This window comes from Chelon labrosus (genome assembly GCF_963514085.1).
Source record: "Chelon labrosus genome assembly, chromosome: 2".
NCBI lineage: Eukaryota > Metazoa > Chordata > Actinopteri > Mugiliformes > Mugilidae > Chelon > Chelon labrosus.
The window spans coordinates 27,576,893-27,599,938 of NC_140338.1; the positions used below are offsets into that span (position 1 = coordinate 27,576,893).

The following is a 23,046-nucleotide window of genomic DNA, read 5'->3' on the forward strand; positions in this document are numbered from 1 at the left end:
TACATAAAGAATGTGCCTGGTCGCTACAGACAGAAATAAAAAAACAACCATGACCACTGAGACAGTTAGCCTGCGAAGACAGCGGAGGGAGAGGGTCAGGCACAGGTAAAATAGAGATAGGAAGTTATAGCTGACCTGAATAACGTCTTAACTGTTTCTTCGGTCACTCCCTGCAGTTCGTTTCTTCTAAAAACTGTCAAAAATAGCACCGGACAGCCACTGCACAGATAGCACCACCGCTAACCAAGCTAAGCTAGCTCTGCGCTTCAGCTGGAAAGGCTTCTTCAACTGTAACCATGGCAACGGACGCAACAAAACTTTCTTTCTTTCTTTCTTTTAGTAAGGAGTAGCCTAATTGTTTACATTTCCTATATAAAATAAATACAATATTTTAGGCAATGGAAATTGACAAAAAAACGTATCATATAAAAACAAAAAGGCAAATATAATAACGTTCATACACACACATAAATAATAATTAATATCTTAAAGAACAAAATAGTAGTCTACATAGTCTCGTGAGATAAGGGTATTAGGAAGGTTATGATGTATATTTACCTTCAATAAGGCCTTCCTGAACTACTAGTACTACTATTACAACTACTACAATAATAATAATAATAATAATAATAATAATAACAATAATAATAATAATAATAATAATGTAATAGTAGTAGTAGCAGTATTAACCATAATCATATCATGACAAAGTGCTTCAGAAACTCAAAGGACAAAATATTTTAATGACTTTCCTGCTCAGCTGTCAAGCCTATCCCACATTTTGTTTCATCAAAACACGGTGTTCTCTTGAGGAACACAACAAGCTCTTCTGTCAATCAGCATGACGTGGACGAACCACGGGGCTGAGGATGATCTAGCCTATAAGACAACTGGCATCAGCCCCCTCGCCAAACACAAGCTTGGGGAGGCCTATAAAACGCCAGATTGCCGACTCAGCCCACTCAGCAACTGAGCGAAATCACCGGCCAGAACATGGACATGGGTGCCATCTCCGCCGGCGCACCGACCACCTCCATCCCTGTTACGCACCAGCTCAAATGCGCCACCACAGACGGTCCCCAGTTTCATGGTAACGTGGATGGGCAGTGCGCCGGTTCCTCCAAAGTTCTACTGGCTTATAAAAGCGCCTCGCAGCACCTGAATTCGTCGGGAATTAAAGCGGGATTGGGGATACTCAAAGCGGCTACATCTCAGTGGAAACAGGAAAAGAAGACGCGCTCAGGGGCAGCCGTACGGCAACTGTCCACTGCCAACAGCAGCCATCCTTGCAAGAGATCCCCACTGGATCAACTGGCCGCTCTGGTTCTCCACGGCCAAACCCGGCAGCGTGACAGTGGGCAAGGGCACCGACAAGACCCCCTTTACTCCACAAAGCCGCAGAACTGTAAGCGAGTTGTGGTTCTTGGTGCGCCACGGGTTGGCAAGACCTCCATCTTAAGAAGATATCTTCGGGACGGATTTGTGGATGACTACAATCCCACCTCCGAAGATTTCCTCAGGAAACTGTTTCGCATTCGCGGGGAGACCTACCAAATTGACATCCTGGATGCGTCAAGGGAAAGGGACTTCCCGGCAAAACGGCGGCTGTCTATCCTCACTGGTGCGTATTGCCTATAGTCATAAGCCATGTCCATACAAAATCTTTGTCAGAACTTTGTCTATGCTAGAAGCTGTGTGAGGTGATGAGTGCATGCGTAAAAGTCTCTCTCTCTTGAATGCTTGATAGCAGAAAAAACAGCAACATTTAGAAGTAAAAATGTGTTTGTTTTTCTATTCTGCAGGAGACATTTTTCTTCTAGTATTCAGCCTAGATGACCGGAGCTCATTCGAAGAGGTGTGCGCCCTGCGGACGGAGATTCTGGCTGCTAAATCCAAGCTCACCAGATCCTCTGTCCCACAGCAGTGCGCACAGCCGCGCGTTCCCCTGGTCGTCTGCGCAAACAAGGTGGACCTCCTTGAATCGGAGAGAGACATCTCTCAGGCAGAGGTACTCCGAGCCCTCGGCGATGACTGTGCCTATTTCGAAACGTCTGCAAAAGACAGCACTAACCTCGAAAAAGTCTTCGAGACATTGGCAAGGCGGGGTGGACTTCCGACGGAAACTGGGCCTTCTCAACACCGCAAAGTCTCCCTCCGGTCGTACCAGGCGATGCGGACTGGCCGTGTGGCGGGGAGGGAGAGTCAGATACCGGGGCGAGATGATCCCTATGGCACCCTGTACCCACTGGCTCGTCGGCCGAGCTTTAGCACTGATCTCCGTCAAGTCATCGGGCCACACAAGGCAGGGAAGCCCGGCAAAGGACTGGAGAAATGTCATATTCAGTGAGGGACAGACACCCTGTGAGAGAACATGTTACAGAGCGAATAAAACAATGCACGATATTCTTAGGGATGTTATTGTACATATATTTTAGATGATTTTCAAATAAATTCTTTTTCACAACATAATCAGTTGCCTATTAATGCGTTTAGATACTATCTATCTATCTATCTATCTATGCGGGATAGAGTGGGATGATTTTGATTCATAATTGTGTTATTATTGCATAACCTATATTTGTAAATCAGATCAAATCAACTCCTTTCCCTCGCCCACTCCTGTTTTCTCTTCCTGTGTGGATATATCTCTCTGAGAGTGTGTTTGTGTGTGTGTGTGTGTGTGTGTGTGTGTAATACTGGACTCACGGTTGCCAGAATCCCACACGTCCCAAACTACCACATTAAAGTCAAGGTTTCCAGCTGGCGTATACCTTCCTCATCCTACACCCCTCCGCAGATGACTCCTCACAGGGGCCTGTCATTCAGTGCGTGCGCGCCATGAGTGAATTTATTTTGCTTCCAGGGATCATGACTGACTCATTCTTGATCTTGTGAAGGTGAAGGAAGGATGGGAGGCAGGGTAACACCAACACATGACAACCAGGATGTAACTCTAATTGCAAAAAGTAATTCTTACTACATTTTATTAGTTTGATGTTAGTATCAAAGAAACCTTGCACAAGCTTCTGAAAAAGCAGGGTGTTTCGCTGTGTGGGCTGCGCTCAGTGAGGTCAGTGTTCACTTAACTGTGGATGCGTTTCCATGGGCACTGCTTTTGATTTCTCTTAGACCACTCAGGCTTTACATTCACAACAGACCTCCCTTGAACTTTTTACACCCGAGCCCTTCAGACCATGTGCTTATTTATAACCAAGCGAAATGAAACGAGACTGCTTTTCATGAGTATCGAAAAAGGAAATAATGACACCCTTTCCATGTTGTCGCCTAAAAATAATGACAAAAGAGAGTGCTCTCAGCCCTATCTAATGATAACCCCACCGTGTCACTACTCCAGTCCCATGTGTAGTTTTCTCAGAACGTAAAATTGGGCAGCATTGTGAAGATGTGTGGTGTGACTCTAACAGCCTAAAAGCCTCAGAACAATATCTGAACAGAGGACAGACTGAGGCTCAGAAAGATTTGGGGGGCGTCGTACAAAATCACTCCCAATAATGCACTAAGGTAAAAGTGTGGTTATTAACCATTTAAATTTAACCATCATTAAACTAATAAAGCACAGTCTTTCTTCTGCTGCACCATTCGAGGGCTGACGCGTGAAAGTTTTTCTCTATGCCTGCTGTTCCAAACATAAGCTTTGTTGGTCCTAACAATACACCAGTAAGGCTCCAAGCTTAGGTTGCTGCGCGCTCCAGGAAAAGCATGTATGTACAACTACACAGCAGCGTGCATTATGTTTTATATATTTATATTACACATATTTATCAAAAAAGAACAAAAAGGAAAACTGAAGTTTTAACTGTGCCCTGTCCCCTCTAGTTCTGTCAGCATACAGTGTTTCCAGTTCACAGTGGCAAATGGGTCAGGTTACCACTTGATTTCAGGCAGTGGTTGACAAAAACAGACTCGTCACTATCATCTTCCCAGAGGAGCCCATACATTTCTAAAGAGGACTAAACAAATTGGTTGAAAATACTAACTTTTTAACGTCTCCAGATTCCTGTTTTTAACTAGAATTCAGAAATTCTCCTTACGTTAGATACATTGTGCTAAACAACTCAGTCTAAATTTGCAAGGCCAGAAACTGAATGTCAACAGGTTAGTCAACAAGTACAACAAGTTAGTCGTATGAGGTATAAGGAAAAATTGCACATCAGATGTTTTTCTTTTCTAATTTCATATTTTTCCACTTTAAATGTCAGAATCAATACCAATCAAAGTGTTTGGAGAATGTCTGACGTGCCTTTTTTCATCCTATCCAACACAGAGCAGGACGGATCTGACATACCTTAAACTCTGGAATCAGACTTCCTGTGTGCATGCTGTATGCTCAGCATTACAACTGTAAACTAGATAGTTGTGAGTTAGTCGAACATGATACTGACTGCAGGTTAAACTGATCTTTTTACTACTTTCACTTTTGTTTTTTGGCTAAAGAAGGACACTGCCCTCCAACACAAAGGAATCATCATCATGTTACCTTCCTTCCTTCTTACTTTTAATGACATTTTATTTATATATTATTTTATTTATCAGCCTCATGAGTTACCTGATGCTTTGACAGCAATACGTAAATGAATCACATCAGTGAAGATTATTTTAATGTAAAAATGACAGAGATTGTCAGTGAAAGAAACGTTTACTTAATTTATCTGTAATAAGCATTTTCTGAGCGGCTGTATTTAATGGCAATATGTTTATATTATCTGTGCCACTAAGCCAGTGGATCCTTCCTTTTCTGAACGCTGTCATGTGCCGGCAAGTTCACATTGCAGGAAAAGGCGGCCATTTGCGCTCCTGTGTGACCTCTGAAAACTTTACAGCACGTGCAGCAACTCATTTCTTTGTTACGGCAATCACGGCTCGCACAAAGTCGCACACAGACACACACACACACACATGCATGACCTAACATTTGGACGGATGACCCGTCCCTGTTTGCACGTGAGGAGGATTCACATATGTTCCTGTTGTTCCCTCTGTTTCTCTGACACACACATTACATCCACATACACACAGTTCCAAGTGTGGACTCCTGAAACGTGATGCTGTTTTTCTACAGAGCCATGTCCTTTGCTGGAAGAAATGCTTTTCTATGGAGGCAGCCCACTCATCTATCACTAAAGCCATCAGTTTTATCAGCTTGATGCCTTGAATTTTGTTATTCTCACACTTGCCATGTTTCCCCACACATAACCAGGCCTAATAATCAGTACATACGTACTCAACAGCATAGATTTTTTATTGGTATCAAAGCAATTTAAAGAGGAATTTGGTGGGCCAGAGAAAACAAATGTAATTAGGTTTACACTCATTTTACTGAAGATCTAAAGTGGTATTAAGGAGTTCTTGTTGAGACCACATTTATATTGGAAAATACAAGCATGTTTTGATTTGTTTTCACAGGTCTCATACATTTATGTCTTATCACCGCCTCCTCTAATGTGATTCCAGATCTCCTGAATGCTCTATCAGACATCCTGTAATCATATCACTCTTTTCCCTTTCAATGACTTCAAACGCGGGGTGGAAATGTCAGCACGTCTTCACCTAGTGTAACGCGAGCCGCGTTCGTCAACAGTCCATTCAGTCACCAGTTCACAGCAGCTAGGGCAAGATCGTGCCCTAGAGATAAGGACGGAAGGAGGCCAGCAGCTTGTCACGCAATTGCATGACAGAGCAATGAAAGCGCAAACACACACAGCACCTGCCACCAGTGGACGGCTCCCCTTTCTTGTCGGTTAATCTTTGTTCAGAGGGTGTTTGTTGTAATTAATCTGGAAGTGCTGACGCCCAGTTTGAGGAAATTAAATTTAAAGATGCTAAAATGAAACAGCTCATCGTCCTTATTAGACGTTTTACTTTGTTCCTATGGCTGTGCACCACAGAGCTCAATCCACCTGTCAGCATATCATATAAAACCAAGGAAGCTCTTGTTCAGGCTGCAATCCAATTTTCTACATTGGTTATTATTATTTCTGCTTACATCCAAAACCAACACAAGGATGCACTACATTATACACATATCATGTGACCCATAAATGGAGAGTTTGTTTTAGCAATGCTATTATCTTTATCAGATAAATAAACAAACAGACAAAGAAAAGAAAAATGGGTACAACAGGTATGAAAAGGAGAAGAGAGAAAGAAGCTGGCTCCTGCATACTGTAATGCTTTCTAATGCCCACTAGAGGGCAGACTGTGCCTGTGATGAACTTCGTCAACATTATTGTACTCATCATAGGAAATAAAGTAGAACACTAAGGTCACTATAAAAAGGGGATAGGGCTGCAAAAGCAGACTTTTAAGGCACTGACTTTTAGCTGCATAGTTTCTGCTTCACATCAAGCCAGGGTTGCACGTTGTCTGTGTTGTCCGATGTCCCTCTTCTCAGTCTCCGCCGTTGTCTCTCTAGGTAAGCAATTTAATAAAGACAGAAACTTAAATTGTAATTTAAAAACTATGCCTGTCGCATAAGGTTCTATAAATTGAAATATAATCTTCCATTGCTGATTAATAAATGGTGTATTAATCAGTGCGGCCCCTCAATAAAGGATTTTAAAACCTTCATACCTGAGAGGGACAAAAGTGTCCTTTTCAAGTTTTATGTTTCTGATTACTTAGCGTTGGTTATGTTTGTTGCTATGATATTTGGCAAATCCCACAATACTTTTTACATTTTTTACATAAATCTTTTAATCAACTTCAGTCCTAATCATAGATACCAAGTATTTGATTAATTTCCGAATTGTAACCCTTTATATGCCAGTGTTTGTGATGGCATCAAAAATTTATTGTAAAACAAAAAACACACAAAAAATGAAATATTTTCAGTAGTCTGAATGCAAAGAGGATCACCAGGTCTGTTTCTACCTCTGAAGCCTCCTCCTCAAATAAACAACCTGAGTGATCTGGTTCTTGCTCGTTTTTATTATTGAACTAGTTTAAAATGCAGAGTGTGGCCATCTAAGAGAAGAGACTTTGGACACACCCACCCACACACACACCCACACACAAACCATTATCTGACATCAATAGTGATGCGTAGCTTAGCCATTTTAGGCTAATTTAAGGAACTGAGACAACAATGAATATCCTCTGGCAGATTTCAGCTATATTTGTTCAATACAGCCAAAATGGCTTGAAAATAAAAAAGGGAACGGCACAAAACGACCCCAGGATCTCCCAACATTATCAAATCATGCTATTTTATTATTTTATGACATGGGAGTTGTTGTCCTCAAATGACACACAGGAAGGCAGTTGCCTACAATGTGACCACATAAATACACACTCATTTCAGTGGCAGCCTCCCTTGTCTTTTCATTTTCTCAGTAGGTGTTTTCTATAGTTGGTTGGTTTCAGTGGTGGACAGTAACGAAGTAAATTTACTTGAGTACTGTACAGTTTTTGAGTATCTGTACTTTACTTGAGTATTATTTTTGGGGGATACTTTTACTTTCACTCCACTACATTTGAAGGACAAATATTGTACTTTTTACTCCACTACATTTCTGTTGATGCTCTCGTTACTCGCTACTTTTGAGCTTACGACAGCTGATAATTTTATTTTATTTTATTTCTTTTTCAAAATTCTGAGAAAATATGGTTCGCATATGGTTTGTCTTAGTCCTATTGCCGTACCTGTACTACGTCATGCCATACAATGGAGGAAGAAACTGGAGAAACTCCCACTGAGCACCCGTGGCCTTATCTCAAACCCATGTTTGAGATTTTTGCCACAAAAACTGATTTGTTTCAGTTTAAATGTTTGTTGTGCTTACCGCGAACTAAACAACTTATATTACGGCCTACAAGAACGTCTTCCAACCTGAAAAAGCACGTCGCGGTATGTAAAGTAGACTGACGTTAGCTAGCTTAATGTTTGTTAAATTGCTGATGAACATTTTAAACGTAATTGTATGAGCTTGTAGTATCATACTTACCATTTTTAAACGGTTTAAAAATATGGCAACTCTTGCAGTGCAGTTGAATGATTAAGTTGTGTGTGTGTGTGTGTGTGTGTGTGCGTGTGAGAGAGAGAGAGAGAGAGAGAGAGAGAGAGAGAGAGAGAGAGAGAGAGAGAGACTCTGGGTGGGTATGTGCGGCTGTCTCTGATGTGGGTTATCCGGCTCATTTTTGGCTGTGATACATGATATAAGTGTAAGTAAACTAGCCAACAAGTTGTTTATCCGTCAATGTTACAAAACTGAATGTTACAATAAATGTTTAGGTATTGCTAAATATACTTCATGATGTGTTCAAATGTAACTACAATATGTAGAAATTGCATTTGTTGATGAATGCAGCTGAGTCTGTGTTCTGAGGCTTCTTGCCTTTATTTGTTTATTTTTGAGCTATAAACATATCTGTAGCTGAATCGCATCAGTGGATTGTATAATGACAATAAAGCTACTTTCCTTTCCTGTATTTCCTGAGATACTTTTTAAATACTTTTACTTAAGTATTTTTTTAAGCACATACTTTAGTACTTTACTTAAGTAATATTTTGACTTAGCTACTTTTACTTGTATTGGAGTAATATTTGACAAGGAGTATCTGTACTTTTACTCAAGTAGTGAAGGTGTGTACTCTGTCCACCTCTGGTTGGTTTATCATTAAACAGGGAAACAAAATTACCCCCAATGACAGTTAAGAGAGTTGTACACAATCCTTTGCATGTTTTGTTTGCTGTGCTATAACAGACTGTCGTGAGGAGCACGGGTATGTTCATATTTAAAGCCTTTATATGTTTAATGAAAGAAGAATATCTTAGCCAAACTGATTTGATATTTAACTAAAGAGCTAAGAGAACCGTTTCTTCACCATTTCAGATTTGATTCAAATATTTCCTTGCTATCTCCCTTGAAAAGGATTTCTACTTTTCCCTTTTTGATTTGACAGAGATAGTACTTGCAGAGATGTCGAGGAGAATGGCTTGGTTTTTAGGCTGCATCTTGTTTATACTCGTCACATTATGTGGTAGAACTGTTCACTGCCGAGATCAACACACGGGTAAGTGATAACAAATACAAACCATCATCAGTGTGGGAAGTTTATTGAAAAAGTAAAAACAAATCAACCTGACAGTATAATCATTCATAAATCAGTGGATATAACACATACATTTGTGGTTTTAGTTTGTTTCCTCGTTGCAATATAACTTAACTTAGGTTCCTATAAAAGGTCCCATCTTCTTTTGCAAATTCACCTACTTCCTGTAAAAACGGGGAGCTATGGAGTCAACCATAATTTTATTACTTTTCCACAGAAGAACTGAGACTTATTCTGGTTGGAAAAACTGGATCGGGAAAAAGTGCATCTGGAAACACCATCCTGGGGAAAACAAATGTATTTCCAGAGGGCTTGTCACCTGAGTCTGTGACCCAAGGCTGTCACCGTGAAAGCAATGAAATTGGTCACAGGAACATTGTTGTGATCGACACCCCAGGGATATTTGACACAAGCAAAACAGAAGAACAAGTTAAAGAAAACATTGAGGAGTGCATTAGATGGCCATTTTCGGGACCCCATGCTTTCCTGTTGGTGATCAGCCTGAAGTCAAGATTCACACAAGAGGAGCAGGACACTGTGAAGTGGATTGAGGACAATTTTGGGTCAGAGGCTTCAACGTATACCCTCGTCCTGTTCACTCATGCCGACCTGCTGAAAGGTAAATCTGTGGACGACTACGTGAGAGAGAGCAAACATCTACGAAGTCTGATAAACCGCTGTGGAGGAAGATACCATTCACTTATCAACAACGAGGAAAGTGACATTTTACAGGTCATAGAACTCCTAGTTAAAATACAGGAAATGGTGGAATTCAATGGAGGAAACCACTACACCAGTGAGATGTACCGGAAAGCCCAGAAGAAACTTGAAGAAGAGAGGAGAAAGGAGGAGAAAAGAAAGAAAAGAGAGGAAGAGAGGATCAGAAAGGAGGGGCAAACGTCATCATGGTGTAAGATGATTGCTTTTTCTTCTGCAGCAACTATAGCTACAGGATGGTTTTTTAGATCACCTCTTCTTGTAGTAGCAGGTGCAACAGCTGGTCTCTGTCAAGGATATGACTGCATCAAAAACATGTTCACTCCTGTGTCAGATCCCTGAGGAAAAAATGGTGGAAGGGGCAATAAATAATATTTAAGAATGAAACAAGTAAAAGCTTTGAGTAGCTTGTATTTAGATCATATTAGCTTAATCTTGTATTCTTTCTTTGTTATTGGAGATTAGAAATAAACTTTGTGCAATTTTAATGTGTGAAAGAATAAAAACATATTTTAATAAAATCTAAATGTTCAGTGTCATTGCTATGGGGTGGGGGTGTTTGGTCTGGTCTAGGTGGGTGCTACATGTCTAAGCAACATCCACATGAATACCAGGTCCAGAAGTTTTCCAGCAGAACACTGAATTGTCACAAGATGGTCAATGTTATTTACTTCTTGCACTGCTCTCTTGCCCTCCTCTTCTCCCTTCTCTTTTGTCCCACTTTCCTCTTTTTTTCTGTCCCTCCATCTGGCCAACATCAAGCAGATGGGTCTCCCCCCACCATATGAGCTGGGTTGCTTTTGAGTAAGAGGTGCCAGACTAGGATGATCCTTAAATGGTGTTTTCCCCACATGATTTAATTGTATTAATTTAATATTTCATAACATGGGGGTTGTTTCCTTGTACTCAAATGATTGAGAGGAAGGCAGGTGCCTGCAATGTGACCACATAACCAGAACAACAACTATACACACCTGATTTCAGTAGCAGCCTCCTTCATGTTTTCATTTTCTCAGTAGATGTTTTCTATAGTTAGAATAGAATAGAATGTCTTTATTGTCATTGTACAGGTACAATGAAATTAAGGTGACCTGAGGTCCCCCTTAGGTGCTGTAGAAGTATTGGAATAAAATAAATTAAAAGTAAAAGAAATGTAAAAAACTAGAGTAAAAATAACATGTACAAAACTATAAACACTAACGTGACATAACAACCCCATTCACACATAATAAGAAGTCATGTTATTGCACATCACTTGAAGTTATTGCACTTGTTTGTGAGAAAGTATATTGCACATTTGCACATATGAATTTGAGATTATGTGAAACATATGAAATTATTGCACAGATGTATTGCACATTATGACAATTATTGTATGAATTATTGCACAATTCACATTATTTTTCTTTAATGTTCAAGTTGTTCAGTGTGATTATGGCTCTTGCATAGAAGCCATTCCTGAGTCTGTTAGTAGTGGCCTTCAGTGTTCTGAACCGTCTGCCAGATGGCAGCAGTTCAAAAAGTGAGTGTCCAGGGTGGGTTGTGTCCTTAAGTATCACCTGGGCCTTCCTCAGGCAGTGGGAGTTGTATAGTTACTGTAAAGAGGGGATGGGGCAGCCGATGATCCTCTGGGCTGTGGTGACAACCCTCTGGAGCGCCTTTCTGTCTACTGCAGTGCAGCTGGAGAACCACACACAGATGCAGTAAGTGATGATGTTCTCTATGGAGCATCAGTAAAAGGACACCAGCAGTCTCTGGGAGAGGTGGTTGTTCCTTAGCGTCCTTGGGAAATAGAGTTTCTGCTGTGCCTTTTTCACGATGACTCTGGTGTTGGTGCTTCAGGTCAGGTTGTCCTTGAGGTCCACACCCAGGAACCGGAAGTTGGAGACCCTCTCCACACAATCCCCTCCAATGAACAGTGGCTGAATGGCCGCTTTCCTCCTCATGAAGTCGAGGATGATCTCCTCCTTCTTGGTGGTGTTCAGGATGAGGTTGTTCTCTGTGCACCATACTGTCAGCCGCTCCACTTCGTCAAGGTATGCAGACTCGTCCCCACCTGTGATGAGCCCCACCATGGTGGTGTCGTCGTCGAACTTTATAATGCTGTTGCTGGGGTGAGTAGAGGTGCAGTCGTGTGTAGAGGGTGTAGTGAAGGGGGCTCAACACACGGCCCTTAAGGGGAGCCAGTAATGAGGCTGATGGCTGAGGAGACATGGGGGCCCACTCTCACCCTCTGAGAGCGATCAGTCAGGAAGTCCCTGATCCAGAGGCAGAGAGAGTTGGAGATTCCCAGTTCCGACAGCTTAGACACCAGTCTGTCAGGGAGGACTGTGTTGAACGCCAAGCTAAAGTCCACGAAGAGCAGCTGTGGACTTTAGCTCATGGTTGGTGTATTATTTGCCAGTTCAGTGACATGATCCTTTGCGTGTTTTGTTTGCTGTGCTATAACAGAGACTGTCGTTAGGAGCACAGGTATGTTCATATTTAATGCCTTTATATGTTTAATGAAGGAAGAATATCTTAGCCAAACTGATTTGATATTTAACTAAAGAGCTAAGAGAACCATTTCTTCACAATTTCAGATTTAATTCAAATCTTTCCTAGCTATCTCTCTTGAAAAGGATTTCTACTTTTCCCTTTTTTATTTGACAGAGATAGTAATTGCAGAGATGTCGAGGGGAATGGCTTGGATGTTAGGCTGCATCTTGTTTATACTCGTCACATTATGTGGTAGAACTGCTCACTGCCGAGATCAACACACAGGTAAGTGATAAAAAATACAAACCATCATCAGTGTGGGAAGTTTGTCGAGAGAGCCAAGTAAAAACAAATCAACCTGACAGTGGATACAACACATACATTTGTGGTTTTACAGCTTATTTCCTCGTTGCTATGTAACTTCACTTCAGGTTCCTATAAAAGGTCCCATTTTCTTTTGCATATTCACCTACTTCCTATAAAAAAAAAATGGTCCACAGAGGAGGGACGGGAACATTTCAGAAATTATTCTATTGGATGTAAAATTAGTTTGTGGCCCATAATGTGGGATTAGGAAAGGACTCTAAAGTATGATTTACTATAATAATAATAATAATAATAAACACAACCTTTGTGTCATTGCCGGATCAGATGCTGATATATAGGTGACATATAGTGCAAAACATAAATTCAAAAAATGAACAAAATCAACTTGATTTCATGGGGACCGTAAAACACTAGTGGTGGTTTAATTCTAAAAACTGTTAGATGAAAATGCTGGTGCTTGGTGGAGAATGGAAACTGTCCATTTCCATAAACCTGTTTTATTACTTTTCCACAGAAGAACTGAGACTTATTCTGGTTGGAAAAACTGGATCAGGAAAAAGTGCATCTGGAAACACCATCCTGGGGAAAACAAATGTATTTCCAGAGGGCTTGTCACCTGAGTCTGTGACCCAAGGCTGTCACTGTGAAGAGAATAAAGTTGGTCACAGGAACATTGTTGTGATAGACACCCCAGGGATATTTGACACAAGCAAAACAGAAGAACAAGTTAAAGAAAACATTGAGGAGTGCATTAGATGGCCATTTTCGGGACCCCATGCTTTCCTGTTGGTGATCAGCCTGAAGTCAAGATTCACACAAGAGGAGCAGGACACTGTGAAGTGGATCGAGGACAATTTTGGGTCAGAGGCTTCAACGTATACCCTCGTCCTGTTTACTCACGCCGACCTGCTGAAAGGTAAATCTGTGGACGACTACGTGAGAGAGAGCAAACATCTACGAAGTCTGATAAACCGCTGTGGAGGAAGATACCATTCACTTATCAATGACCAGAGAGATGACAGAAAGCAGGTCAGAGAACTCCTAGATGAAATACAGGAAATGGTGGAATTCAATGGAAGAGAGCACTACACCAATGAGATGTACCAGAGAGCTCAGGAGAAACTTGAAGAAGAGAGGAGAAAGGAGGAGGAAAGAAAAAAAAGAGAGGAACAGATAATCAGAAAGGAGGGGCAAACGTCATCATGGTGTAAGACGATTGCTTTTTCTTCTGCAGCAACTATAGCTACAGGATGGTTTTATGGATCACCTGCTCTTGTAGCAGTAGGTGCAACAGCTGGTTTGGGTCAAGCTTATGACAGCATCAAAAACATGTTTACTCCTGTGTCAGACCCCTGAGGAAAAAATGGTGGAAGGGGCAATAAATAATAGTTAAGAATGAGACAAGTAAAAGCTTTGAGTAGCTTGTATTTAGATCATATGAGCTTAATCGTGTATGCTTTTGTTGTTATTGGAGATTAGAAATAAACTCTGTGCAATTTTAATGTGTGAAAGAATAAAAACATATTTCAATAAAATCTAAATGTTCAGTTTACTTTTCCAGACTTTTATTTCTATATTTATTCATTTATGCTGATCAGGCATAACATTATGACCACCTTCCTAATATAGTGTAGGTCTACCTTGTGCCTCCAGAACAGTTGTGACTCATCAGAGAATGGACATGGTCCTTCTGAGGGTGTCCTGTGGTGTCTGACTACAGAATGATGTTAGTGGGGGCCTTTAGGTCCTATGGGTTGAGGGGAGGGGCCTCTGTGGATCATCCCACAGATACTAGATCAATTCTAGTGAATTTGGAGGCCAGATCAACACCTTGTGCTGTTCTTCATGTTTTTTTTAGTTGTTCCTAAACCGTTTTTGTGTGTGTGTCTGTGTCAGGCTGCATTATGCTGGGGATGGCTGCTGCCATCAAGGAGTGTCATTGCTATGGGGTGGGGGTGCCTGGTCTGGTCTAGGTGGGTGCTACATGTCTAGTAACATCCACATGAATGCCAGGTCCACAAGTTTCCCAGCAGAATTGTCACAAGATGGTCATTGTTATTTACTTCTTGCCCTCCTCTCCTCCCTTCTCTTTTGTCCCACTTTCCTCTTTTTTTCTGTCCCTCCATCTGGCCAGCATCAAGCAGATGGGTCTCCCCCCACCATATGAACTGGGTTGCTTTTGAGTAAGTGGTGCCAGTTTCTTTAATGCTTCAATTCTGAACTGTACAAACCCATACATGTCAGTCAGGTGTTAGCAATATGACAAGACACTAGATACACATGTTTATATGGTTTATCTTACCTGAATCCCATTCACTGATATAATGCAGTAGCCCTTACACCAACCTTAACCACATAACTGTGCCTAACCTCAACCCTCACCACAAACTTAACCTAAACCTAATTCTAAAATGAATTCTTAAGCTTCAAACAGCTCTTCATAGAGGTTTAAGTACATGTACACACCCACACTAGGATAATCCTTAAATAGTGTTTTCCCCACACAATTGAATTATATTAATTTAATATTTCATAACATGGGGGTTGTTTCCTTGTACTCAAATGACAGGAAGGCAGGTGCCTGCAATGTGACCACATAACCAGAACAACAAGTATACACACCTCATTCCAGTGTCTCCTTTGTCTTTTCATTTACTTAGTATGTGTTTTCTGTAGTTGGTTGGTTTATTATTTGCCAGAGAAACGAAAGTAGCCTACTCCCAGTGACAGTTAAGAGAGTTTTCCAGTTCAGCCACACGATCCTTTGCGTGTTTTGTTTGCTGTGCTATAACAGAGACTGTCTTGAGGAGCACAGGTATGTTCATATTTAATGCCTTTATATGTTTAATGAAAGAAGAATATCTTAGCCAAACCGATTTAATGTTTAACTAAAGAGCTAAGAGGACCATTTCTTCATAATTTCAGATTTAATTCAAATCTTTCCTTGCTATCTCCCTTGAAAAGGATTCCCACTTTTCCCTTTTTGATTTGACAGAGATAGTAATTGCAGAGATGTCGAGGAGAATGGCTTGGATGTTAGGCTGCATCTTGTTTATAATCGTCACATTATGTGGTAGAACTGCTCACTGCCAAGATCAACACACAGGTAAGTGATAACAAATACAAACCATCATCAGTGGATAAAACACATGGTTTTACAGCTTATTTCCTTGTGGGTAACCTAACTTAAGGTTCCAATAAAAGGTTCCATTTTCTTTTGCATATTCACCTACTTCCTATAAAAACAGGGAGTTATGGAGTCAACCCTCCTTCCTGAAAACTCAACTGATTGGTCCACAGAGGAGGGACGGGAACATTTCAAAAAGGATTCTATTGAATGTAAAATTAGTCTGGGCCCATAATGCTGGATTAGGAAAGGACTCTAAAGTATAAATTACTATAATAATAATAACAATAATAATAATAATAAACACAACCTTTGTGTCATTACTGGATCAGATGCTGATATAGGTGACGTACAGTGCAAAACATAAATACAAAAAAGAACTAAAACTTGATTTCATGGGGACTGTAAACACTAGTGGCAGAAAGGTGGTGGGGTTTAATGCTAAAAACTGTCGTCCGAGTCACTTGAGTCACTTGAACGAAAATGGCCCGATTGCGAAAGAAACTCGAGACATAATGCATAGTTAACACCTAAGAACGGATTATTACCTGTTATTGCCATTTATCAGTTCATTGTGATCATGTAAACATGGGCACTGAAAATCATATCAAGTAGCTTACGTAAGCCTAAACCTAAAGCTCAAAATTAGGCTGTGCAAAAAAGAAAGAAAGAAAGAAAGAAAGAAAGAAAGAAAAATTAATGAGGACAGGGTTACTACGAAAGAATATTTTCTTTTCTTATGGTCTAAAATGTATGTGGAGTGGATGCAGAGTAGGCTAATTCACTCACAACATAGGCTCCAAGCTTATACGGCATTATAGTCACCAAAAGGAGGAACTCATGCCTGTGTGCGAGACCGCGAGACAGCAGGGGACCACGAGTGAAGCCACGAGCTGCCCGCAAGCAGGAATCCGGTTATGAGTTACGGTTACGGTTAGCAGTCGGTTAGTTTTAGTTTGGATCCTCTAGCGGTCATGAGTTAGGTGCGCGTTACTCTGCCGAGTGAGATTCAGTATCATTCCGTTACTCACAGTCTAGAAGAAAACAGATGGTGCTCGGTGGAGAATGGAAAGTGTCCATTTCCATAAACCTGTTTTATTACTTTTCCACAGAAGAACTGAGACTTATTCTGGTTGGAAAAACTGGATCAGGAAAAAGTGCATCTGGAAACACCATCCTGGGGAAAACAAATGTTTTTAAAGATGGGTTGTCACCTGAGTCTGTGACCCAAGGCTGTCACTGTGAAGAGAATAAAGATGGTGACAGGAACATTGTTGTGATCGACACCCCGGGGATATTTGACACAAGCAAAACAAAAGAACAAGTTAAAGGAAGCATTGAGAAGTGCATTGAACAGTCAGTTCCGGGACCCCATGCTTTCCTGTTGGTGATCAGCCTGAAGTCAAGATTCACACAAGAGGAGCAGGACACTGTTAAGTGGATTGAGGACAATTTTGGATCAGATTCTTCAATGTATACCATCGTCCTGTTTACTCACGCTGACCTGCTGGAAGGTAAATCTCTGGACGACTACGTCAAAGAGAGCAAACATCTACGAAGACTGATAAACCGCTGTGGAGGAAGATACCATTCACTTATCAACGTCCAGAGAGGTGACAGAAAGCAGGTCAGAGATCTCCTTGATAAAATACAGGAAATGGTGGAATTCAATGGAGGAGAGCACTACACCAATGACATGTACCAGAGAGCCCAGAAGAAACTTGAAAAAGAGGGGAGTCTATGGCGTAAGGTAATTGGTTATTTTCCTGCAGTAACAATAGTTACAGGACTAATTTCTGGATCAGCTACTACTGTAGCACTAGGTGTAACAGCTGCTGCCAGTCAAGGATATGATTGCATCAAAAACACGTTTTCCTCAGACCTGTGAGGAAAAAATTGCGGATGGGGCAATAAATAATAGTTAAGAATGAGACAAGTAAAAACTTTGAATAGCTTGTATTTATATGATATTAGCTTAATCATGTATTCTTTCTTTGTTATTGGAGATTAGAAATAAACTTTGTGCAATGTTAATGTGTGAAAGAATAAAAACATCAATACAATCTCAGCTTACTTCTCCTGACATGTATTTCGATATTTATTTACTTACACTGATCAAGTGAAACATTACAATCAAATATTGTGTAGGTCTCCCTTGTGCCTCCAAAACAGTTGTGACTCATCAGAGAATGGACATGGGCCTTCTGAGGGTGTCCTGTGGTGTCTGGCAACAGAATGTTGTTAGTGGGGGGCCTTTGGGTCCTATGGGTTGAAGGGAGGGGCCTCTGTGGATCATCCCACAGATACTTGATTAGTTTGGGATCTAGTGAATTTGGAGGCCAGGTCAACACCTTGTGCTGTTTTTCATGTTTTTTGAGTCTGTCAAGGAGTGTCATTGCTATGGGGTGGGGGTGTCTGGTCTGGTCTAGGTGGGTGGTACATGTCTAAGTAACATCCACATGAACGTCAGGTCCAAATGTTTCCCAGGAGAACATTGGATTGTCTCAAGATGGTCAATGTTATTTACTTCTCCAGTCAGTGGTTTTAAAGTTATGGCTGATCAGTGTATATACTTGTTTATTTATTTACCAGTCTGGTAAATCTACAATTTCCCAGCAATTTCATTAATACTGCCTCCACTAATGCACATCTGTATAGGTTAGGTCATTTTTCTTTTTGTGTGCAAATCTCCTTGGTCATAATGGGAGGAGACTTCAACAATGGAAGGATATGATGATGGACTCCAGAGACTTTCTTGTTTCCCCCCTTAACTTACCTCATTACATGCTTTAATTATACAATAACCTATATTTTCAGTTAAGGAGCTACAATTTAGGTCTCATGTTGACTCTCCAAAATATACCAACTAAATGCAAACCTGTTCAGCATAGTCAGAGAGCAGTGGACGGTCTCTGTGCAGATTCACATTTTTCAGAAGTAAACTAAAGACAATACAAGGAAATAGGAAGCCCCCCGTGCATAGGCTAGCAGCTTCCAGAAGCTTCCCAGAGAACTAGCGTGAATGTGGAGTTTGTCTAAGTTCACTACTCGGGTCTGGAAGAACACATCTTGTCACCTGGGACCTGGAAAAGTTGAATCTGAAGTAATGGCAGAAGGTAAGACAATCGATCTGACTCAATCTTAAAACATCAGCATTGATCCCTTGATTACTGCAGAACATCACATTTACAATGATGCTGTGACACTGAACAGATAAGAAGAACAGAAAATGTAGACCTTGATAATGATGTCAGTGACTAATAGTCTTTTTCCTTTTGTGCCTCTGTGGTATTATTTTTATGTCACAGCTATACCACTCAGAGAAAAGAAGCAGAGAACTCTACCTCGGTCTGATGGGTGTGGTCTGAATAACTTTGACGGTATGCTCCTTCATTGTCCCAGTTCTCGTGAAATCTTAGTGATTAGACATATGTGAACACCACTTACTAATAAGGATATGCATTGCTAAGTTATCTTGTTTTTGTCATTACTTCTAATATACATTATATTATAGCTCTAAGATCAGTAACAAAAAAAATCTCTGGCATTTATTCTTCTCTAGTATAACTGGTCATCCTTTGTAGCTATTGCCAGAAATTATACATCTGATTGTAAATGCTAATACAGGATTTATAAATACAGATTTTGGTTTCTGTTACCCTAAAGTCTTTTCCACAGTGGATAAAAGGATTGAACCAGCTCTAATTCATATCTCTCACTGAAACAATAAATATATTTCCTATATATTTTATAGTATTTTTGCTGACTACAATTTTCAAATGAAATGTTTGTTTTGGGAACATGAAAATACCTTTACTGGGCTTTGGAAAATTTTAACAAATATATATGCTTTTTAAAAAAATCTCCACAAATCTATCTTGTTTCCTGTTTGAGACGTCTGGTAAAAGTTTAACAGACACTTCTATATACTATTTATGTATTTATATATAAATATATAAAATTAATATGCTTTAATAAGGATGTGTAGCTGTAACACATTTACAACAAGTGTATATTTGGTAGCTTGTAGTACTCTGTATCCTTGACTTTGGGGGCACATATGTTTTTTTCGTCTTGCACCTTGTTAAACTGTCAGTCGGTATTATAGTAGTATATATAGTGTACTTGTGCGGCACAATACAGGAAAAAAGATGGCTCCCTAGCCCCACTAGATTTTATTTCTGTGTCACAATGAAAATTATCCCCGACAGCCAGTAACACTGCTGGATATAGGAGTTGTCACAAATCGTTTGAATAATAGCTCACCTCTTGTGCTTGTAGCCAGCAGTCACATGATAAAATGCAGAACCGAATTGCTGAAGAGCTGCAAACATACACAAGAAAGGTAACTGACGCCTGTAACTTGTTGTCCGTGGTGAATGCACCACAAGTTGTCAAGGCAGGACGCAAAGGACACAAAGTAAACGATGAGGACACAAAGTCAGTTTGTGTCTGCCCAGACTGAAACTCACTCTGGGAGATTTTAAACTAAAAATAGACAGAAAGTCTCTCTCTTTTTTAATGTTTGTGACACACCAGGCCGATGGTCATCTGTTAGCCGGTGTCAGGCCGGCACTGTTGGCGCTAGTCGGACCTCTGTTGGCAGCTTTTCGGTCAGATGAGTGTGTTTAACTAACAGTCAGAGTGACCTCTGACCGGTAGCTTAGTGAATCAGCGCGCTAAAGAAGAAACGGAAGTGACGAAAGTATGCAAATGACGTGTTTTTTTTCTTCTTCTTAACATTCCAGTGCGCAAATATTTTCACAATGACTAGGTCATCTGGCCAGCGCTGTACACTCGTTTGTAGCTGCTTCTAGCTACCTGGCCTCCTAGTTAGTCCTAGCTTTCCCATTTCTCCTTTTGAATGATAAATACAGACTACTGATAACTGCTGGATGAAGAGTTGTTTCCTCTCAAGCAAAACGCACGTACTGGGTGGCCGTTAGTTGCTGTGTGTCCAAGTGTCTCTTTGGCTCAGAAACAGGTGGTATGAGGCAATGCTACACTTGCTCTTTGTTGCTGGTAGTTCTTCAATGTTGGTTTGTAGTTTCTGTGCCCTTGAGGGTCATAAAATAAAATGCTGGTTATTCACATTATAAGTACTGCAATACAGTATGTTTATATAGATGAACTGTTATCTTTTATGTAACCATCTTGTCCACTTGGCTAAATATAGATGATTCTGATTGTGGCACTACACATGAATCTAGCAGTTATGCAGGGTTTACAACTAACTATATTAGTGTGTTTGCAGCCTAACTTGGCAAAAAAAAAGCAAAAAAAAAGAAAGAAAATATTGACTTTTGCTCTGTGTACAGAGTTAATTTTGTGTCTGCTGTCTACCACAGCTCTGGACCTGTCTGGAGGGTTGAGGGTAGTCCTGGTGGGCAAGACGGGATCAGGGAAGAGCGCAACAGGGAACACCATCCTCGGGAGAGCAGCCTTCAAAGAGGACCCGAGCCCTGTGTCTGTGACCAAACACTGTGAGACGCAGAGCGGGGAAGTGGATGGGACTCTGGTGCAGGTGATTGACACTCCAGGTCTGTTCGATACGGGCATCTCAGAGGAAGAGCTAAAGAGCAGAATAGAGGAGTGCGTCAAGATGTCAGTGCCGGGCCCTCACGCCTTCCTGCTCGTGATCAGGCTTGGCGTAAGGTTCACAGAAGAGGAAAGAAATGCGGTGAAGTGGATCCAGGATAACTTTGGCGACGACGCCTCCATGTACACTATCATGCTGTTTACGTGCAAAGATCAAGCTAAAGCTGACAATGCTCTGAAGGAGTGCAAGGAGCTGCGGAGACTCTCCATCACATTTGGACGCAGATACCACGCGTTCAACAACAACGACGCTGAAGACCGCGTGCAGGTCTCCGAGCTGGTCACCATGATCAAAGAAATGGTACAGGACAACGGGGGCAAACACTACACGAATGAGATGTATGAGAAAGCGCAAAGGAAGCTGAGAGAGGAGGAGGAGCGGAAGAAACAAGAGGAGGAGGAGAAGAAGCAAGAGGAGAAGAAAATGTGGGATGCAGAGAGGGAGAAGCAAGAGAAAGCAAAGGAAAAGGAAAAAAAGGTTAGAAGAAAGAATATATGCGTGGCGGCGGCTGCTGCTGCTGTGCTGGTGTTTGCTGGGGTGGTTATAGCAGTGGGAGCAAACACCACAGTGGCTCTGGCTCTGGGAGCGCCTGCACTCGTCCTGGGAGTGTTATGCGGCTTAGCTGCCATTTCCATTTGGAAAGGCTTAAAATGCAAATCTAAATCTAATTTGCCAGTATAACCTGGCCGGACAATAGTGACAAGGACATGTTTATCCATCTGCAAGTTGTGACACTGAATACAGTATTAATACTGCACACGCCGCTATACTGTTAAGCGCTAAACAGTGAATGATGTGTTTTGGCCCTTTCTGCATTGTGATTCTAAAATGATTCAGTTTTGACTCATGAATGCAGAAGTATGTGAAGTAAACAAACTGTATGAAACACAAAACTCGTTTTTTTACTGTTTGCTTTTTTTTTTTTTTACTCACTTATCATTTGAAGCCAATATATGAATCTGAGTTATACTTGAATAAATATTCTTTCTGAATCCCAATAAATGATGCTAGAACTATTAGTAACTTATTTGATAATCACTGAAATAAAACATCTGTGCAGATGAATCACTGTTCCCTGTTTAAACAATGACATACTGGTTCTCCTGCTTTATTATTAGCAGCGTTACGTGCTCATTTCCACGAAGGAAACGGGAAACAATGGTCCACTGACTGGTCACATCTACGGAAACGCAGCGAGGCCTCACTATTCTGCCACTATGATACTGTCAGCACGTGCCATCTAAAACAAAACGACTATGAAAGGCATTCCATCAGCTGTGTCTGTTGTTTGCACTGGATTTTGTGCAGTCACTCACAGTGGAAATATCCAAAAGGCAGTTTGTCTTCACATGCTGCTGATGATTTATCTCAATTAGCATTAAATTAAAATCTGTACATCTCACATTAACGTAATTAAATCTAATTTAAAACCCTAAGTAATTTTTATGGTTACAGTGGCAAGTGACGTGCACTTAAAGTAAAACTCATAAAAGGGACCATAACCTTTAGGTGCTCCTGAAGCTTCCACCGTCTTAAAGTATAGTGAAAAGGTTGTGCACTCAGACTTCAGTTGTGGGGAATGCAGCGAAAAGGTATTTGTCACAGATAATCATCACAGCAGCTCACAAAATGTAATGTCAAATCTGAGTACAGACGACTTACCAGACGGATTTAATGTTTAAGTTTTGTCCCTTATGTTGCACCACTCTTTAAATACGTCTGAATT

At 40.9% G+C, this 23,046-nt stretch overlaps 4 protein-coding genes across 4 annotated transcripts; all 4 read left to right on the forward strand.

Annotated features, from left to right (window-relative positions):
* Nucleotides 1–993: 993 nt before the first annotated feature.
* Nucleotides 994–2,347, forward strand: rasd2b (RASD family member 2b; the record flags this gene model as incomplete). The annotated part of the gene is made up of 2 exons (XM_084573179.1): nt 994–1,621; nt 1,803–2,347. 2 exons carry the CDS (start codon nt 994–996, stop codon nt 2,345–2,347), a joined length of 1,173 nt encoding a protein of 390 aa, XP_084429305.1.
* Nucleotides 2,348–7,720: 5,373 nt separating this feature from the next.
* On the forward strand, nt 7,721–13,950 carry LOC311494876 (GTPase IMAP family member 8-like; the record flags this gene model as incomplete). Its single annotated transcript, XM_084554138.1, has 6 exons — nt 7,721–7,867; nt 8,923–9,033; nt 9,290–10,118; nt 11,808–11,903; nt 12,377–12,552; nt 13,109–13,950. Exons 2-6 carry the CDS (start codon nt 8,940–8,942, stop codon nt 13,948–13,950), a joined length of 2,037 nt encoding a protein of 678 aa, XP_084410264.1. The 5' UTR covers nt 7,721–7,867; nt 8,923–8,939.
* A 1,031-nt stretch (nt 13,951–14,981) lies between these two features.
* Nucleotides 14,982–17,823, forward strand: LOC311501834 (GTPase IMAP family member 7-like). Its single transcript, XM_084563875.1, has 3 exons — nt 14,982–15,409; nt 15,590–15,700; nt 16,834–17,823. Exons 2-3 carry the CDS (start codon nt 15,607–15,609, stop codon nt 17,607–17,609), a joined length of 870 nt encoding a protein of 289 aa, XP_084420001.1. The 5' UTR covers nt 14,982–15,409; nt 15,590–15,606; the 3' UTR covers nt 17,610–17,823.
* A 337-nt stretch (nt 17,824–18,160) lies between these two features.
* On the forward strand, nt 18,161–22,286 carry LOC311501827 (GTPase IMAP family member 9-like). Its single transcript, XM_084563860.1, has 3 exons — nt 18,161–18,837; nt 19,030–19,101; nt 21,070–22,286. Exons 1-3 carry the CDS (start codon nt 18,744–18,746, stop codon nt 21,999–22,001), a joined length of 1,098 nt encoding a protein of 365 aa, XP_084419986.1. The 5' UTR covers nt 18,161–18,743; the 3' UTR covers nt 22,002–22,286.
* The last annotated feature ends 760 nt before the right edge of the window (nt 22,287–23,046 follow it).